The 13,223-nt window shown below is 48.8% G+C and overlaps 2 protein-coding genes and 1 long non-coding RNA gene across 6 annotated transcripts in view; 2 read left to right on the top strand and 1 right to left on the bottom strand.

The window, feature by feature from the left end:
• The window catches only part of TSKS (testis specific serine kinase substrate), a 30,204-nt gene extending 27,134 nt beyond the window's left edge, over positions 1-3,070 (top strand). The window contains exons 9-11 of one of the 4 annotated variants that reach the window (XM_050771486.1): positions 811-946; positions 2,601-2,800; positions 2,895-3,070. In XM_050771486.1, the coding sequence (XP_050627443.1) occupies positions 811-946; positions 2,601-2,800; positions 2,895-3,051 (493 nt within the window). In that variant the 3' untranslated portion in view covers positions 3,052-3,070. The remainder of the gene's footprint in view (positions 1-810; positions 947-2,600; positions 2,801-2,894) is intronic. The other 3 variants (XM_050771488.1, XM_050771490.1, XM_050771489.1) reach the window with 3 other exon arrangements.
• Positions 1-13,223, top strand: part of RRAS (RAS related) — a 120,075-nt gene that overhangs the window by 6,441 nt on the left and 100,411 nt on the right. The gene's annotated exons all lie outside the window — the stretch shown is intronic.
• Positions 1-13,223, bottom strand: part of LOC126943155 (uncharacterized) — a 29,687-nt gene that overhangs the window by 8,979 nt on the left and 7,485 nt on the right. The gene's annotated exons all lie outside the window — the stretch shown is intronic.

Here is a 13,223-nt window from a genome sequence, read left to right as displayed (position 1 = left end):
CTCAGGGCTGTCTGGTGTCCTTAGGAATGGTGATTCCGGCCGGGCGTGGTGGCTTACGCCTGTAATCCCAGCACTTTGGGAGGCCAAGTGGGAGGATCACCAGAGGTCAGGAGTTTAAGACCGGACTGGCCAACATGGTGACAACTCATATCCACTAAAAACACAAAAATTAGCTAGGTGTGGTGGCGGGTGCCTGCAATCCCAGCTACTCAGGAGGCTGAGGCAGGAGAATCGCTGAACCCAGGAGGCAGAGGTTGCAGTGAGCCCAGATCATGCCACTGTACTCCAGCCTGGATGACAGAGCAAGACTCCATCTCAAAAAAAAACCAAAAAAGGTCCAGGCCCAGTGGCTCACGCCTGTAATCCCAGCACTTTGGGAGGCTGAGGTGGGGAGATCATGAGGTCAGGAGATCAAGACCATCCTGGCCAACATGGTGAAACCCTGTCTCTACTAAAAATACAAAAATTAGCTGGGTGTGGTGGCACATGCCTGTAGTCCCAGCTACTTGGGAGGCGGAGGCAGGAGAATCGCTTGAACCCGGGAGGTGGAGGTTGCAGTGAGCCAAAATCGCGCCACTGCACTCCAGCCTAGGTGACAGAGCAAGACTTCGTCTTAAAAACAACAACAAAAAAGAGTGGTGATCCCCAGAGCACCATGGAAACCAAGGGACAGCTGGTGCACAGTCCATGCTGGGAAGGTTGCATAGGGTGCATACTGGAAACAAGGCCAAATGGAGGCTGTGCAGGTGAGCATGGGGCACCCTGGACTTGGTACTGGACCTCTTTATCTGGTGACCACCCCTCCCCCAGCCAGGGGTCGCAGTTGTCCACGGAGTCCCTGCAGCAGCTGCTGGACCGAGCGCTGATCCCGCTAGTGGATGAGGTGAAGCAGAGGGGCCTGACTCCTGCCTGTCCCAGCTGTCAGAGGCTACACAAGAAGATTCTGGTACCAGGGAATATGGGCCACCATGTCCCACTTTACTTTTCTGTTGGGGCAAGGAGAGGGGAGCCCCGGACTCAAGGGTACTGCTGGTGTGTGGCAGGAAAGGAAGGGCAGAGCTGGGAGCAGCAGGCACTGGGGGAGGACTTGGCCCTGATGCATGGGGAGACGGACAAGCAGTTTGGTGGTGAGTGAGTCACAGGCCAATCATTACGAAACCTTGGAAGGTGGACTTGGGCCTAAAGCATGATGGGACATTGGATCTAGTGCACTGTGGGACACGAGACAGATACCAGTCTAAAGCTTCATGGAATATAGGCCTGATTTTCTCTAAATTTTTAGAGAGGCAGTGCATTGCACGAGATCATTGGGGTCAGCTATATTGAGGTAAGATAGGAGACCCAGTGACTGTAGGTCCCAGTTAGCTGGTGCGTTATGGGAAATGGAACCACAGCTCTTCCTGGGGCATTGCACAACACACTCAGCCCAGTAGCTGGTGGAACTTGAGCCCTAGTGCACTGTATTATGGGATGTTGACCTAATGTGCTATGGGATTATGTTGTAGTGGGTGAGACAGATAAGTGAGGCATTGTGAGACATTGATGTGACAGCTATACGAATAATACATGAGAGGACGTGGGGCTTGGTGCAGTTGGACATAGAGAACTAGGGCACTAAGGACTGTTTTTTGTTTGCTTTTTTTGTTGTTGTTGTTGTTGTTTGTTTTGTTTTTGAGACAGCATCTCGCTCTGTCGCCCAGGCTGGAGTGCAGTGGTGCAATCTCAGCTCACTGCAAGCCCCGCCTCCTGGGTTCACGCCATTCTCCTGCCTCATCCTCCTGAGTAGCTGGGACTACAGGCGCCTGCCACTACGCCTGGCTAGTTTTTTGTATTTTTAGTGGAGACGGGGTTTCCCTGTGTTAGCCAGGATGGTCTCCATCATCTGACCTCATGATCCGCCCGCCTCAGCCTCCCAAAGTGCTGGGATTACAGGCATGAGCCACCGTGCCTGGCTTTTTTTTTTTTTTTTTGACACAGAGTCTCACTCTGTTGCCCCAGGCTGGAGTGCAGTGGCACCATCTTGGCTCATTGCAACCTCCACGTCCCAGGTCCAAGAGATTCTCGTGTCTCAGCCTCCTGAGCAGCCAGGATTACAGGCATATGCCACCACACCCGGCTAATATTTGTACTTTTAGTAGAGACGGGGTTTCACCCTGTTGGCTAGGCTGGTCTCAAACTCTTGACCAAAGTGCTGGGATTACAGGTGTGAGCCACTGCACCCAGCCAGGACTTTTGTGTGAGAGGTGCTGGTCTAATGGATAAGGAGATGTGGGGTCTTCTAACTTATGGGATGTAGGAGGCTACCATATGGTAGGATACTGGGGCACATACACATATCAAATGTAGGATAGTTCATGAGCTTAGGAGACAGATGATAGACACTGATTTAGTGTTTGCTGGGACATAGGTCAGTGCATCATGGGACAGACAATAGGACAGACATAGGTTTAGTCCACAACGGAATCTGGAGACCAGTGCATTGTGGGATGCTGGGGTCAGTCTCAAGCTCAAGGCATGATGGGAAACTCTGAGGGAGAAATGTGGGCCCCATGGGACCCTACGCTTTGCCCTCCGCAATCCAGCTCCCCCTCCACCCCCAGCCCAGTCCAGCAAGCCCAGCTACGCCTACGCTCCTCTCCCCAGGAGCTGGAGCGCCAGGCCTTAGCCAAACACGTCAGGGCAGAGGCCCTGAGCTCCACCCTTCGGCTGGCCCAAGACGAGGCCCTGCGGGCCAAGAATCTACTGCTGACAGACAAGATGAAGCCGGAGTGAGGAAGGAGGCTGAGGGCATGGGAGGAGGGTGAGATCTTGGGGAAAGGGCCTGATCTCCCCTTCCACTCGAACACCCCAGCACCTAGCCATGTTGCCATCAACTCCCCACTGCCTCATGACAGGGAGAAGATGGCCACTCTGGACCATCTACATTTGAAGACGTGCTCCCTCCACGATCATCTCAGCAACCTGCCACTTGAGGGGTCCACAGGAACAATGGGGGGAGGCAGCAGTGCGGGAACCCCCCCAAAACATGGGGGCTTAGCCCCTGAACAATAAATGGCCCCTCATGCTGGCATGAATTCTGTCTGCTTTTTTGGCACCAGAGGGCTAGTGAATTGCCCACACACCATGCACTCCCTCTATGCCCAATGTGATTTATTTATTTTAATTAATTTGATTATTCTGTTTGAGACAGATTCTCACTCTGTCGCCCAGGCTGGAGTGCAGTGTCGTGATCTCGGCTCACTGCAACGTCTGCATCCTGGGTTCAAGCAATTCTCCTGTCTCAGCGTCCCGAGTAGCTGGGACTACATTCGCACACCATCACACCCAGCTAAGTTTTTGTATTTTCAGTAGAAACAAGGTTTCCCCGTGTTGCCCAGGCTGGTCTCAAACTCCTGAGCTCAGGCAATCTGCCTTGCCTTGCCTTGTAAAGTGCTAGGATTACAGGTGTGAATCACCACACCCGGCCCACTGTGATTTATTTAATTTTCAGCAAACAGGATGTCGTGGTCCCCAGAGAGGTGCTAATGGTGGTACAGTTCTTTGAGATGGCAATGGTGGTAGAAACAGGGTTCTGTGGTGTAGTTTGGGTCTGTCAAGTCAACATTTTTTAGGCTGATTATTACTAGATAACTACATTAGTTGTCTATTTTGTTTTGTTTTGTTTTGTTTTTGTTTTTGAGACAGAGTCTCTCTCTGTTGCCCAGGCTGGAGTGCAGTGGCGCCATCTCGGCTCACTGCAGGCTCCACCTCCCAGGTTCACGCCATTCTCCTGCCTCAGCCACCCGAGTAGCTGGGACTACAGGCAACCGCCACCACGCCTGGCTAAATTTTTTGTATTTTTTTAGTAGAGATGCCGTTTCACCATGTTAGCCAGAATGGTCTCAATCTCCTGACCTCGTGATCTGCCCAGCTCAGCCTCCCAAAGTGCTGGGATTACAGGCGTGAGCCACTGCACCCGGCTAGTTGTCTATTGTTGTGTAGAAATACCCCATAAGTATTTTTGTTATATGCTTAGTTGCTTAAGGTAACAAGCGTATCTCAACTTCTGAAGGTCAAAAATACAATCAGTTAACCTGACTCCTAGGGTTAGCTCATTGGTCCTGGCTCAGACCCCCCATGAAGTTAGAGTCAAGATGTCAGCCAGGACCAGGTGCGGTGGCTCACACCTGTAATCCCAGCACTTTGGGAGGCTGAGGCGAGGGGATCACCTGAGACCAGGAGTTTGAGACCAGCTTGGCCAACATGGTGAAACCCTGTCTCTACTAAAAATACAAAAATTAGCTGGGCACACACCTGTAGTCCCAGCTACTTGGGAGACTAAGGCACAAGAATCACTTGAACCCGGGAGGCAGAGGTTGCAGTGAGCTGAGATCATGCCACTGCACTCCAGCCTGGGTGACAGAGCAAGACTCCATCTCAAAAAAAAAAAAAAAGAAGACAATTAGCTAGGTGTGGTGGCACAAGCCTGTAATCCCAGCTACTCCAGAGGCTGAGGCAGGAGAATTGCTTGAACCCAGGAGTCAGAGGTTGCAGTGAGCCGAGATCGTGCCACTACACTCCAGCCTGGGTGACAGAGAAAGACTCCATCTCAAACAAACAAACAAACAAACAACAACAACAAAAAAAAAACGAAAAACACTATAACAAGGGCTATGGGAGTTATAAGCCAGGAACCATGGACAAAAACCTATATATGATATATAATAACCACCCATCCATACTGTATGACTCCAACTGTAGGACATTCTGGAAAAGGCAAAACTCTGGAGACGGTAAAAAGATTAGTGTTTGTGGCCAGGTGCGGTGGCTCACACCTGTAATTCCAGCACTATAGGAGGCCGAGGTAAGTGGACCACTTGAGGCTAGGGGTTTGAAACAGTCTGGCCAACATGGTGAAACCCCATCTCTACTAAAAATACAAAAAGTAGCTAGGTGTAGTGGTGCACACCTGTAATTCTAGCTACTTGGGAGGCTGAGGCAGGAGAATCACTTGAACCCGGAGGTGGAGCACCACTGCATTCCAGCCTGGACGACAGCGTGAGACATTGTCTCAAAAACAAACAAACAAACATAAAAACCTGCAGTGTTTGCCAGAGATTGGGGAGGGAGGGACAAACAGGTGGCACACAGAGGATTTTTAGGGCCATGAAACAACTCTGTGTGATACTGTAGTGGTGAAGACATGTCATTATACTTTTGCCCAAAACCATGTACAACACCAAGTGTGAACCCTAATGTCAGCTATGGACTTTGGGTGATAATGATGTGTCATGGTAAGTTGATCAGCCATAAAAGAATGTACCACTCTAGACCGGGCACGGGGGCTCACACCTGTAATCCCAGCACTTTGGGAGGCCGAGGCGGGTGGATCACCTGAGGTCAGGAGTTGGAGACTAGCCTGGCCAACATGATGAAACCCCGTCTCTACTAAAAATACAAAAATTAGCTGAGTGTGGTGGCAGTCGCCTGTAATCCCAGCTACTCAGGAGGCTGAGGCAGGAGAATCGCTTGAACCTGGGAGGCGGAGGTTGCAGTAAGCCGAGATCGCGCCACTGCACTCCAGCCTGGGCGACAGAGCGAGACTCTGTCTCAAAAAAAAAGAAAAAAAAAAATGTACTGCTCTGGTGGAGGATGTTGATAGTGGGAGAAGAGGTGCATGTGTCAGGGAAAGGAGGGTACATGGAACTTTCCACTCAATTCTGCTGTAAATCTAAAACCACTCTAAAAATTAAAGTCTCTTTAAAATCCTGCCCCGGCAAGGTGCAGTGACTCATGCCTGTTAATCCCAGCACTTTGGGAGCCCAAGGTGGTGGATCCCTTGAGCCCCAGGAGTTTGTGGCCAGTCTAGGGAACATAGCAAGATCTCACGTATACAAACAAAACAAAACAAAAACAGAAACATTTAGCTGGATGTGGTGGGGCACGCCTGTAGTCCCAGCTACTTGGGTGACTGAAGTGGGAGAATTGCTTCAGTCCGGGAGGTGGAGGGTATACTGAGCTATTATTTTGCCACTGCACTCCAGTCTGGGTGACAGAGCAAGAGATTGTCTCAGAAAAGGATAGAGAGGAGAGGAGAAGTGGGGTGGGGAAAGAGCAGGGGAGGGGAGGGGGAGAGGAGGGGAGAGGAGGGGAGGGGAGGGGAGGGGGAGAGGAGGGGGAGAGGAGAGGGAAGGAAGGAAGGAAGGAAGGAAGGTAGGTCAAGTCAGCAGAAGCAAAAAACCGATAGATTTATTATTTATTTATTTATTTTTATTTTATTTATTTATTTTTTTGAGATGGAGTCTTGCTCTGTCACCCAGGCTGGAGTGTAGTGACGTGATCTCGTCTCACTGCAACCTACGCCTCCCAGGTTCAAGAGATTCTCCTGCCTTACCCTCCTGAGTAGCTGAGACTACAGGCGCGTGCCACCAGGTTCGGCTAGTTTTTGGATTTCTTTAGAGTCAGGGTTTCACCGTGTTAGCCAGGATGGTCTGGATCTCCTAACCTCGTGATCTGCCGGCCTCAGCCTCAGCCTCTCAAAGCCTCTGTTGGGATTACAGACGTTAGCCACCATGCCCGGCCTGGCCTATTATTTATTTACTTATTTATTTATTTGAGACAGAGTCTATTTCTGTCACCCAGGCTGGAGTGCTGTGGCATGATCTCAGCTCACTGCAACCTCCTCCTCCCAGGTCAAGTGATTCTCCAGCTCAGCCTCCCGAGTGGCTGGGACTACAGGCGCCCACCACCACGCCCAGCTAGTATTTTTAGAGATAGGGTTTCACCTTGTTGACCACCCTGGTCTCAAATTCCTGACCTCAAGTGATCTGCCCACCTTGGCCTCCCTAAGTGCTGAGATTGTGAGCCTGAGCCACCACGCCAGCCAAAAACCAATAGATTTAGATCCCCAAAGATGGCAGAAGTTGAAATGGCCAGATGCAAACCTCAGAACCTAAGTTAATTTAGAACAAGATGCTGTACTAATGCTATTACATTTTGGCATTCTTTTTTATTTTTATTTATTTATTTTTTTTTGAGACAGAGTCTCGCTCTGTCACCCAGGCTAGAGTGCAGTGGTCCAGTCTTGGCTCACTGCAGACTCCGCCTTCCGGGTTCGCGCCATTCTCCTGCCTCAGCCTCCCGAGTAGCTGGGACTACAGGTGACCGCCACCTCGCCCGGCTAATTTTTTGTATTTTTAGGAAAGACGGGGTTTTATCGTGTTAGCCAAGATGGACTCAATCTCCTGACCTCATGATCCGCCCGCCTCGACCTCCCAAAATGCTAGGATTACAGGTGTCAGCCACCGCAGCTGGCCTATTTTGACATTCTTTCTAAAATCAACCTGGAGGAAAAAGGAAGAAGAGAGTGAGAATTTTTTTTTTTTTTTTTTTTTTTTTTTTTTTTTTTTTTTTTTTTTTTTTTTTGAGACGGAGTCTCACTGTGTCTCCCAGGCTGGAGTGCAGTGGCGTGATCTCGGCTCACTGCAAGCTCCGCCTCCCGGGTTCACACCATTCTCCTGCCTCAGCCTCCCAAGTAGCTGAGACTACAGGCGCCCGCCACCACGCCCGGCTAGTTTTTTGTATTTTTAGTAGAGACGGGGTTTCACCATGTTAGCCAGGATAGTCTCGATCTCCTGACCTCGTGATCCACCCGCCTCGGCCTCCCAAAGTGCTGGGATTACAGGCTTGAGCCACCGTGCCCGGCCTTTTTTTTTTTTTTTTTTTAAGAGACAGTCTTGCTCTATTGCCCAGGCTGGAGTTGAACACTGCAACCACAGTTCATTGCAGCCTTGAACTCCTGGGCTCCAGCAATCCTTACACCTCAGCCAAGTAGCTAGGAATATAGGTGCGTGCCACCATGCCTGGCTAATTTTTGTAAGTTTTTTTGTAGAGGCAAGGTCTTCTATAGAGTTTTCAGTGTTTTCTGTATTCTTCTTTTTTTTTTTTTTTTTTTTAGAGACAGTCTTGCTCTATTGCCCAGGCTGGAGTACAGTGGGACAATCTCGGCTCACTGCAACCTCCACCTTCTGAGTTCAAGCAATTCTCTTGCCTTAGCCTCTCAAATAGCTGGGACTAAAGGCGTGTGCCACCACACCTGGCTAATTTTTTTTTGTATTTTTAGTAGAGATGGAGTTTCACCATGTTGGTCAGGCTGGTCTCGAACTCCTGACATCAAATGATCCACTCTCTCGGCCTCCCAAAGTGCTGGGATTACAAGCGTGAGCCACCATGCCCAGCCTTCTTTATTCTTTTTTTTTTTTATTTTAAAAATATTTGAAAAATTGAGCCTGGCACGGAGGCTCATGCCTGTAATCCCAGCACTTTGGGAGGACGAGGTGGGCAGATCAAAAGGTCAGGAGTTCGAGACCAGCCTGACCAACATGGTGAAACCCCGTCTGTGCTAAAAAATACAAAATCAGCCAGGTGTGGTGGCACATGCCTGTAATCCTAGCTACTCAGGAGGCTGAGGCAGGAGAATTGCTTGAACCTGAGAGGTAGAGGTTGCAGTGAGCTGAGATTGTGCCATTGCATTCCAGCCTAGGCAACAGAGTGAGACTCCGTCTCAAAAAAAAAAAAAAAAAAAATTGAAAAATTGAGACAGGGCTGGGCGCAGTGGCTCACGCCTGTAATCCCAGCACTTTGGGAGGCCGAGACGGGCGGATCACGAGGTCAGGAGATCGAGACCATCCTGGCTAATACGGTGAAACCCCGTCTCTACTAAAAATACAAAAAATTAGCCGGGCGTGGTGGTGGGCGCCTGTGGTCCCAGCTACTCGGGAGGCTGAGGCAGGAGAATGGCGTGAACCCGGGAGGCAGAGCTTGCAGTGAGCCAAGATCGCGCCACTGCACTCCAGGCTGGGTGATAGAGCGAGACTCCGTCTCAAAAAAAAAAAAAAGAAGAAAAAAAAGAAAAATTGAGACAGGGTCTCACTATGTTGCCCAGGCTTGTTTGGAACTCCTAGACTCAAGGAACCCTCCTGCCTTGGCCTCCCAAAGTGCTGGGATTACAGGCATGAGCCACCGTGCCCAGCCTGACAATGTTTTCTTTATATTCAGGGCTTTTCGCCCAAGGATTTAATACCCCTCCCGGCTAGTACACCTCTGAGCTCAAAGGGAAAGCACGGAGTTATCATATTTCCCTCCATAAAAGACAGAACAGGGAACTGGCATTTCCTCAAAGTAAAAATACCCTCTCTAACAGACAGAATATACCTGGAAATACCCTCTGTGTCTGGCAGAATAGCTGATTTCTTCAGGTGAAAATGAGGCAATAGGCCGGGCGCAGTGGCTCATACCTGTAATCCCAGCACTTTGGGAGGCTGAGGCGGGCAGATCACTGGAGGTTAGGAGTTTGAGACCAGCTTAGCCAACATGGTGAAACCCAGTCTCCACTAAAAATACAAAACTTCGGTGGGCGTGGTGGAGTGTGCCTGTAATCCCAGCTACTAGGGAGGCTGAGGCAGGAGAATCGCTTGAACCTGGGAGGTGGAGGTTGCCGTGAGCCAAGATCACGCCACTGCACTCCAGCCTGGGCAACAGAGTGAATGAGACTCCGTCTCAAAAAATAAAATAATAAATAAAGAGAAAAAAATGCAAATCCAGAAGATATTGCAAGAAACATATGAAGTAAAGCGGTTAGAATAATTTGGTAAAGTTTTCTGTTGCCTTAAAATGAAACTTTGATGTAAGAAACAGAAAAATATGGCCGGGTGCAGTGGCTCATGCCTGTAATCCCAGCACTTTGGGAGGCTGAGGCGGGCGGATCATGAGGTCAGGAGATCGAGACTATTCTGAATACAGTGAAACCCAGTCTCTACTAAAAATACCAAAAAAAAAAAAAAAAAAAAAAATTAGCCAGGCGTGGCGGTGGGCGCCTGTAGTCCCAGCTACTTCAGAGACTGAGGCAGGAGAATGGCGTGAACCTGGGAGGCCGAGATCATGCCACTGCACTCCAGCCTGGGCAATACAGCGAGACTCTGTATCAAAAAAAAAAAAAAAAAAAAAAGGAAAGAAACAGAAAAATATATCCTCAATAGTTGAAAATTAAAGTCTAGATTATATCCACATTTTGGGGTTTGAGGAGGGAGAGATAAACTGAAGTAATAAATGAAGATGATAAACACAGTGTAAATTATATCAACAATTAAATGTAAATTAACAAGACTTCACCAGTTAAAAGACAAAGTTTGATAACACACATTAAAACATATACACACTAAATCCAGATCAATGGTGTTTTATAAGAAACACACTGGCCATGGGTGGTGGCTCACACCTGTAATCCCAGTACTTTGGGAGGCTGAGGCAGGCGGATCACCTGAGGTCAGAAGCTCGAGACCAGCCTGGCCAATATGGTAAAACCCAAACTCTACTAAAAGTACAAAAATTAGCTGGGCATGGTTCCACATGCCTAGAATCTCAGCTACTCAGGAGGCTGAGGCAGGAGAATCACTTGAACCCATGAGGCAGAGGCTGCCGTGAGCCGAGGTCGCGCCATTGTACTCCAACCTGGGCGACAGAGTGGGACTCTCTGTCTCAAAAAAAAAGAAAAGAAACACACTTAAAAGAATGCAAAGTTAGAAGTGAAAAATTGTAAACAAGTCCACTGGAATGCAGAGAAAGCCGGATGTGGTGGCTCACACCTTATCTCAGCACTTTGGGAGGCCGAGGCGGGAGGATTGCTTGAGCCCAGGAGTTCAAGACCAGCTTGTGCATCATAGTGATCCCTGTTTCTGCTAAAAATAATAATAATAAAAAAATTAAGGCTGGGCGCGGTGGCTCAAGCCTGTAATCCCAGCACTTTGGGAGGCTGAGACGGGCGAATCACGAGGTCAGGAGATCGAGACCATCCTGGCTAAAGCGGTGAAACCCTGTCTCTACTAAAAAATACAAAAAAAACTAGCCGGGCGAGGCAGCGGGGGCCTGTAGTCCCAGCTACTTGGGAGGCTGAGGCAGGAGAATGGCCTGAACGCGGGAGGCAGAGCTTGCAGTGAGCTGAAATCCAGCCACTGCACTCCAGCCTGGGCGACAGAGGGAGGCTGAGGTGGGAGGATGGCTTGAGTCTGGGTGGTCAAGGCTGCAGTGAACTGTGATCGTGCCACTGCACTCCAGCCTGGGTGACAGAGCAAGACCCTGTCTCAAAAGCAAAAATTAGAACAATTTAAATTTCCACATATATGAGGATCTTAAATTCCTCTTTTTGACGTTAACTGGAGATCTAATTGCACAGTGATCAGAAACATTGATCTGTATGATACCTGTTCATTGAAATTTATCGAGAGTTTCTTTTGGTTTAGTACAGATCAATTTTTATAAGTGTGCTTCAGAAAAAAATGTGTGTGCTTCAATTGTTGAATGAAGAGCACTCTATGTATCTATTGATTGATTCATCCATCCATCCATCCATCCACTTATTCATACTCCTCCCTAGTTCATTTCTCAATGAAAAGAATGTCCCTGTGTGCTCCTGGGGGTACATACAGAAGGAGAGACAGGTAATTGCACATAACAAGTCTATTCCAGAGTTGCTACCTCCCAAATCCTTTAGATTTTTAAATTTTATTTATTTATTTATTTATTTATTTATTTTTGAGATAGTCTCACTCTGTCACCCAGGATGGAGTGCAGTGGCAGGATCTTAGCTCACTGCAACCTGCAACCTCCACCTTCCGCGTTCAAGCCATTCTCCTGCCTCAGCCTCCTGAGTAGCTGGGACTACAGGCACCCACCACCACACCTGGCTAATTTTTATATTTTTAGTAGAGACAGCATTTCACCATGTTAGCCAGGCTGGTCTCAAACTCCTGAGCTCAGCTGATCTGCCTGCCTCAGCCTCCCAAAGTGCTGGGATGACAGGCATGAGCCACTGCGCCCAGCCACTTTACCTTCTCTTCTTGACATTCCACCAGGGAAGTTCTGGGATATTAACCTAATTAAACGTAGGCCACCACTGAACCCAAGTTTTGGTCCATTATTATTAGAGCTACTTCCAGCTGCTCAGGCTAGCACATTAAATTCAGAATTAATAAACTAATTCATTCCCATCAAACTACATTCCATCCTCCCTGGTGCAACACAGTTAGAATCCATTGCTACACATACACCCAGGTTTTGGAGCTCTTTGGAAATACACAGCATCTCCATCTCCTTCTGGTACTGAGAGATTAAAGTCCTGAGCTCATCATTTTCTTTATGTCGTCTTCCCAGTGTGACAGAAATAGCTGTTCTGTTCCACAGCCTTCATCGCTATATTGGTCAAGGTCAGCAGTTAGTTGATTTTCTAAAGTCTTTAAAAACAGGTTTTCTTTTTGTTTTTTTTGGCTGGGCGCAATGGCTCATGCCTGTAATCCCAGCACTTTGGGAGGCCAAGGCAGGAAGACTCCTTGAGTCTAGGAGTTCCAAACAAGCCTGGGCAACATAGTGAGACCGTGTCTCAGGCTCTAGAGTAGCTGGGATTACAGGTCCGTGCCACCACACCTGGTTGCGGTATTTTGTATTTTTTAGTAGAGACCAGGTTTCACCCTGTTGGCCAGGCTGGTCTCGAACTCCTGACTTCACATGATCCACCTGCCTCGGCCTCCCAAAGTGCTGGGATTACAGGCGTGAGCCACCACACCTGGCCTTAATCACCTTTTCTTTTTTTTTTGGACGAAGTCTCACTCTTGTCCCCCAAGCTGGAGTGCAATGGTGCGATCTTGGCTCACTGCAATCTCCGCCTCCCGGGTTCAAGCAATTCTCCTGCCTCAGCCTCCCGAGTAGCTGGGATTACAGGTGCCTGCCACCATGCCTGGCTAATTTTTGTATTTTAAGTAGAGACGGGGTTTCACCATTTTGACCAGGCTGGTCTCGAACTCTTGACCTCAGGTGATCTGCCCACCTCGGCCTCCCAAAGTGCCGGGATTACAGGCGTGAGCCACCATGCCCAGCCAGATTTTTAAAATTTTTTGTAGAGATAGGGTCTCATCATATTGCCAAAACTGCTCTCGAATTCCTGGCCTCAAGTGATCCTCCTGCCTTAGCCTCCCAAAGTGTTAGGAGGTGTGAGCTATCACACCTGGCCCCCCAGTGAATGAATTTGAGAGAGAATGGAAGGCAAATAATTGTATTTATTTATTTATTTTGATACAGGATCTTGCTCTGTTGCTCAGGCTGGAGTGCAGTGGTGCTATCTCTGCTCACTGCAGCCTCCATTTCCTGGGCTCAAGCTATTCTCCCACTTCAGCCTCTCCAGTAGTTGGGACTAC

The sequence above is a fragment of the Macaca thibetana genome, chromosome 19 (assembly GCF_024542745.1).
Source record: "Macaca thibetana thibetana isolate TM-01 chromosome 19, ASM2454274v1, whole genome shotgun sequence".
Classification (NCBI taxonomy): Eukaryota; Metazoa; Chordata; class Mammalia; order Primates; family Cercopithecidae; genus Macaca; species Macaca thibetana.
The sequence above is the reverse complement of the archived record's forward strand: the minus strand, read 5'-3'. Positions and strand labels throughout refer to the sequence as shown.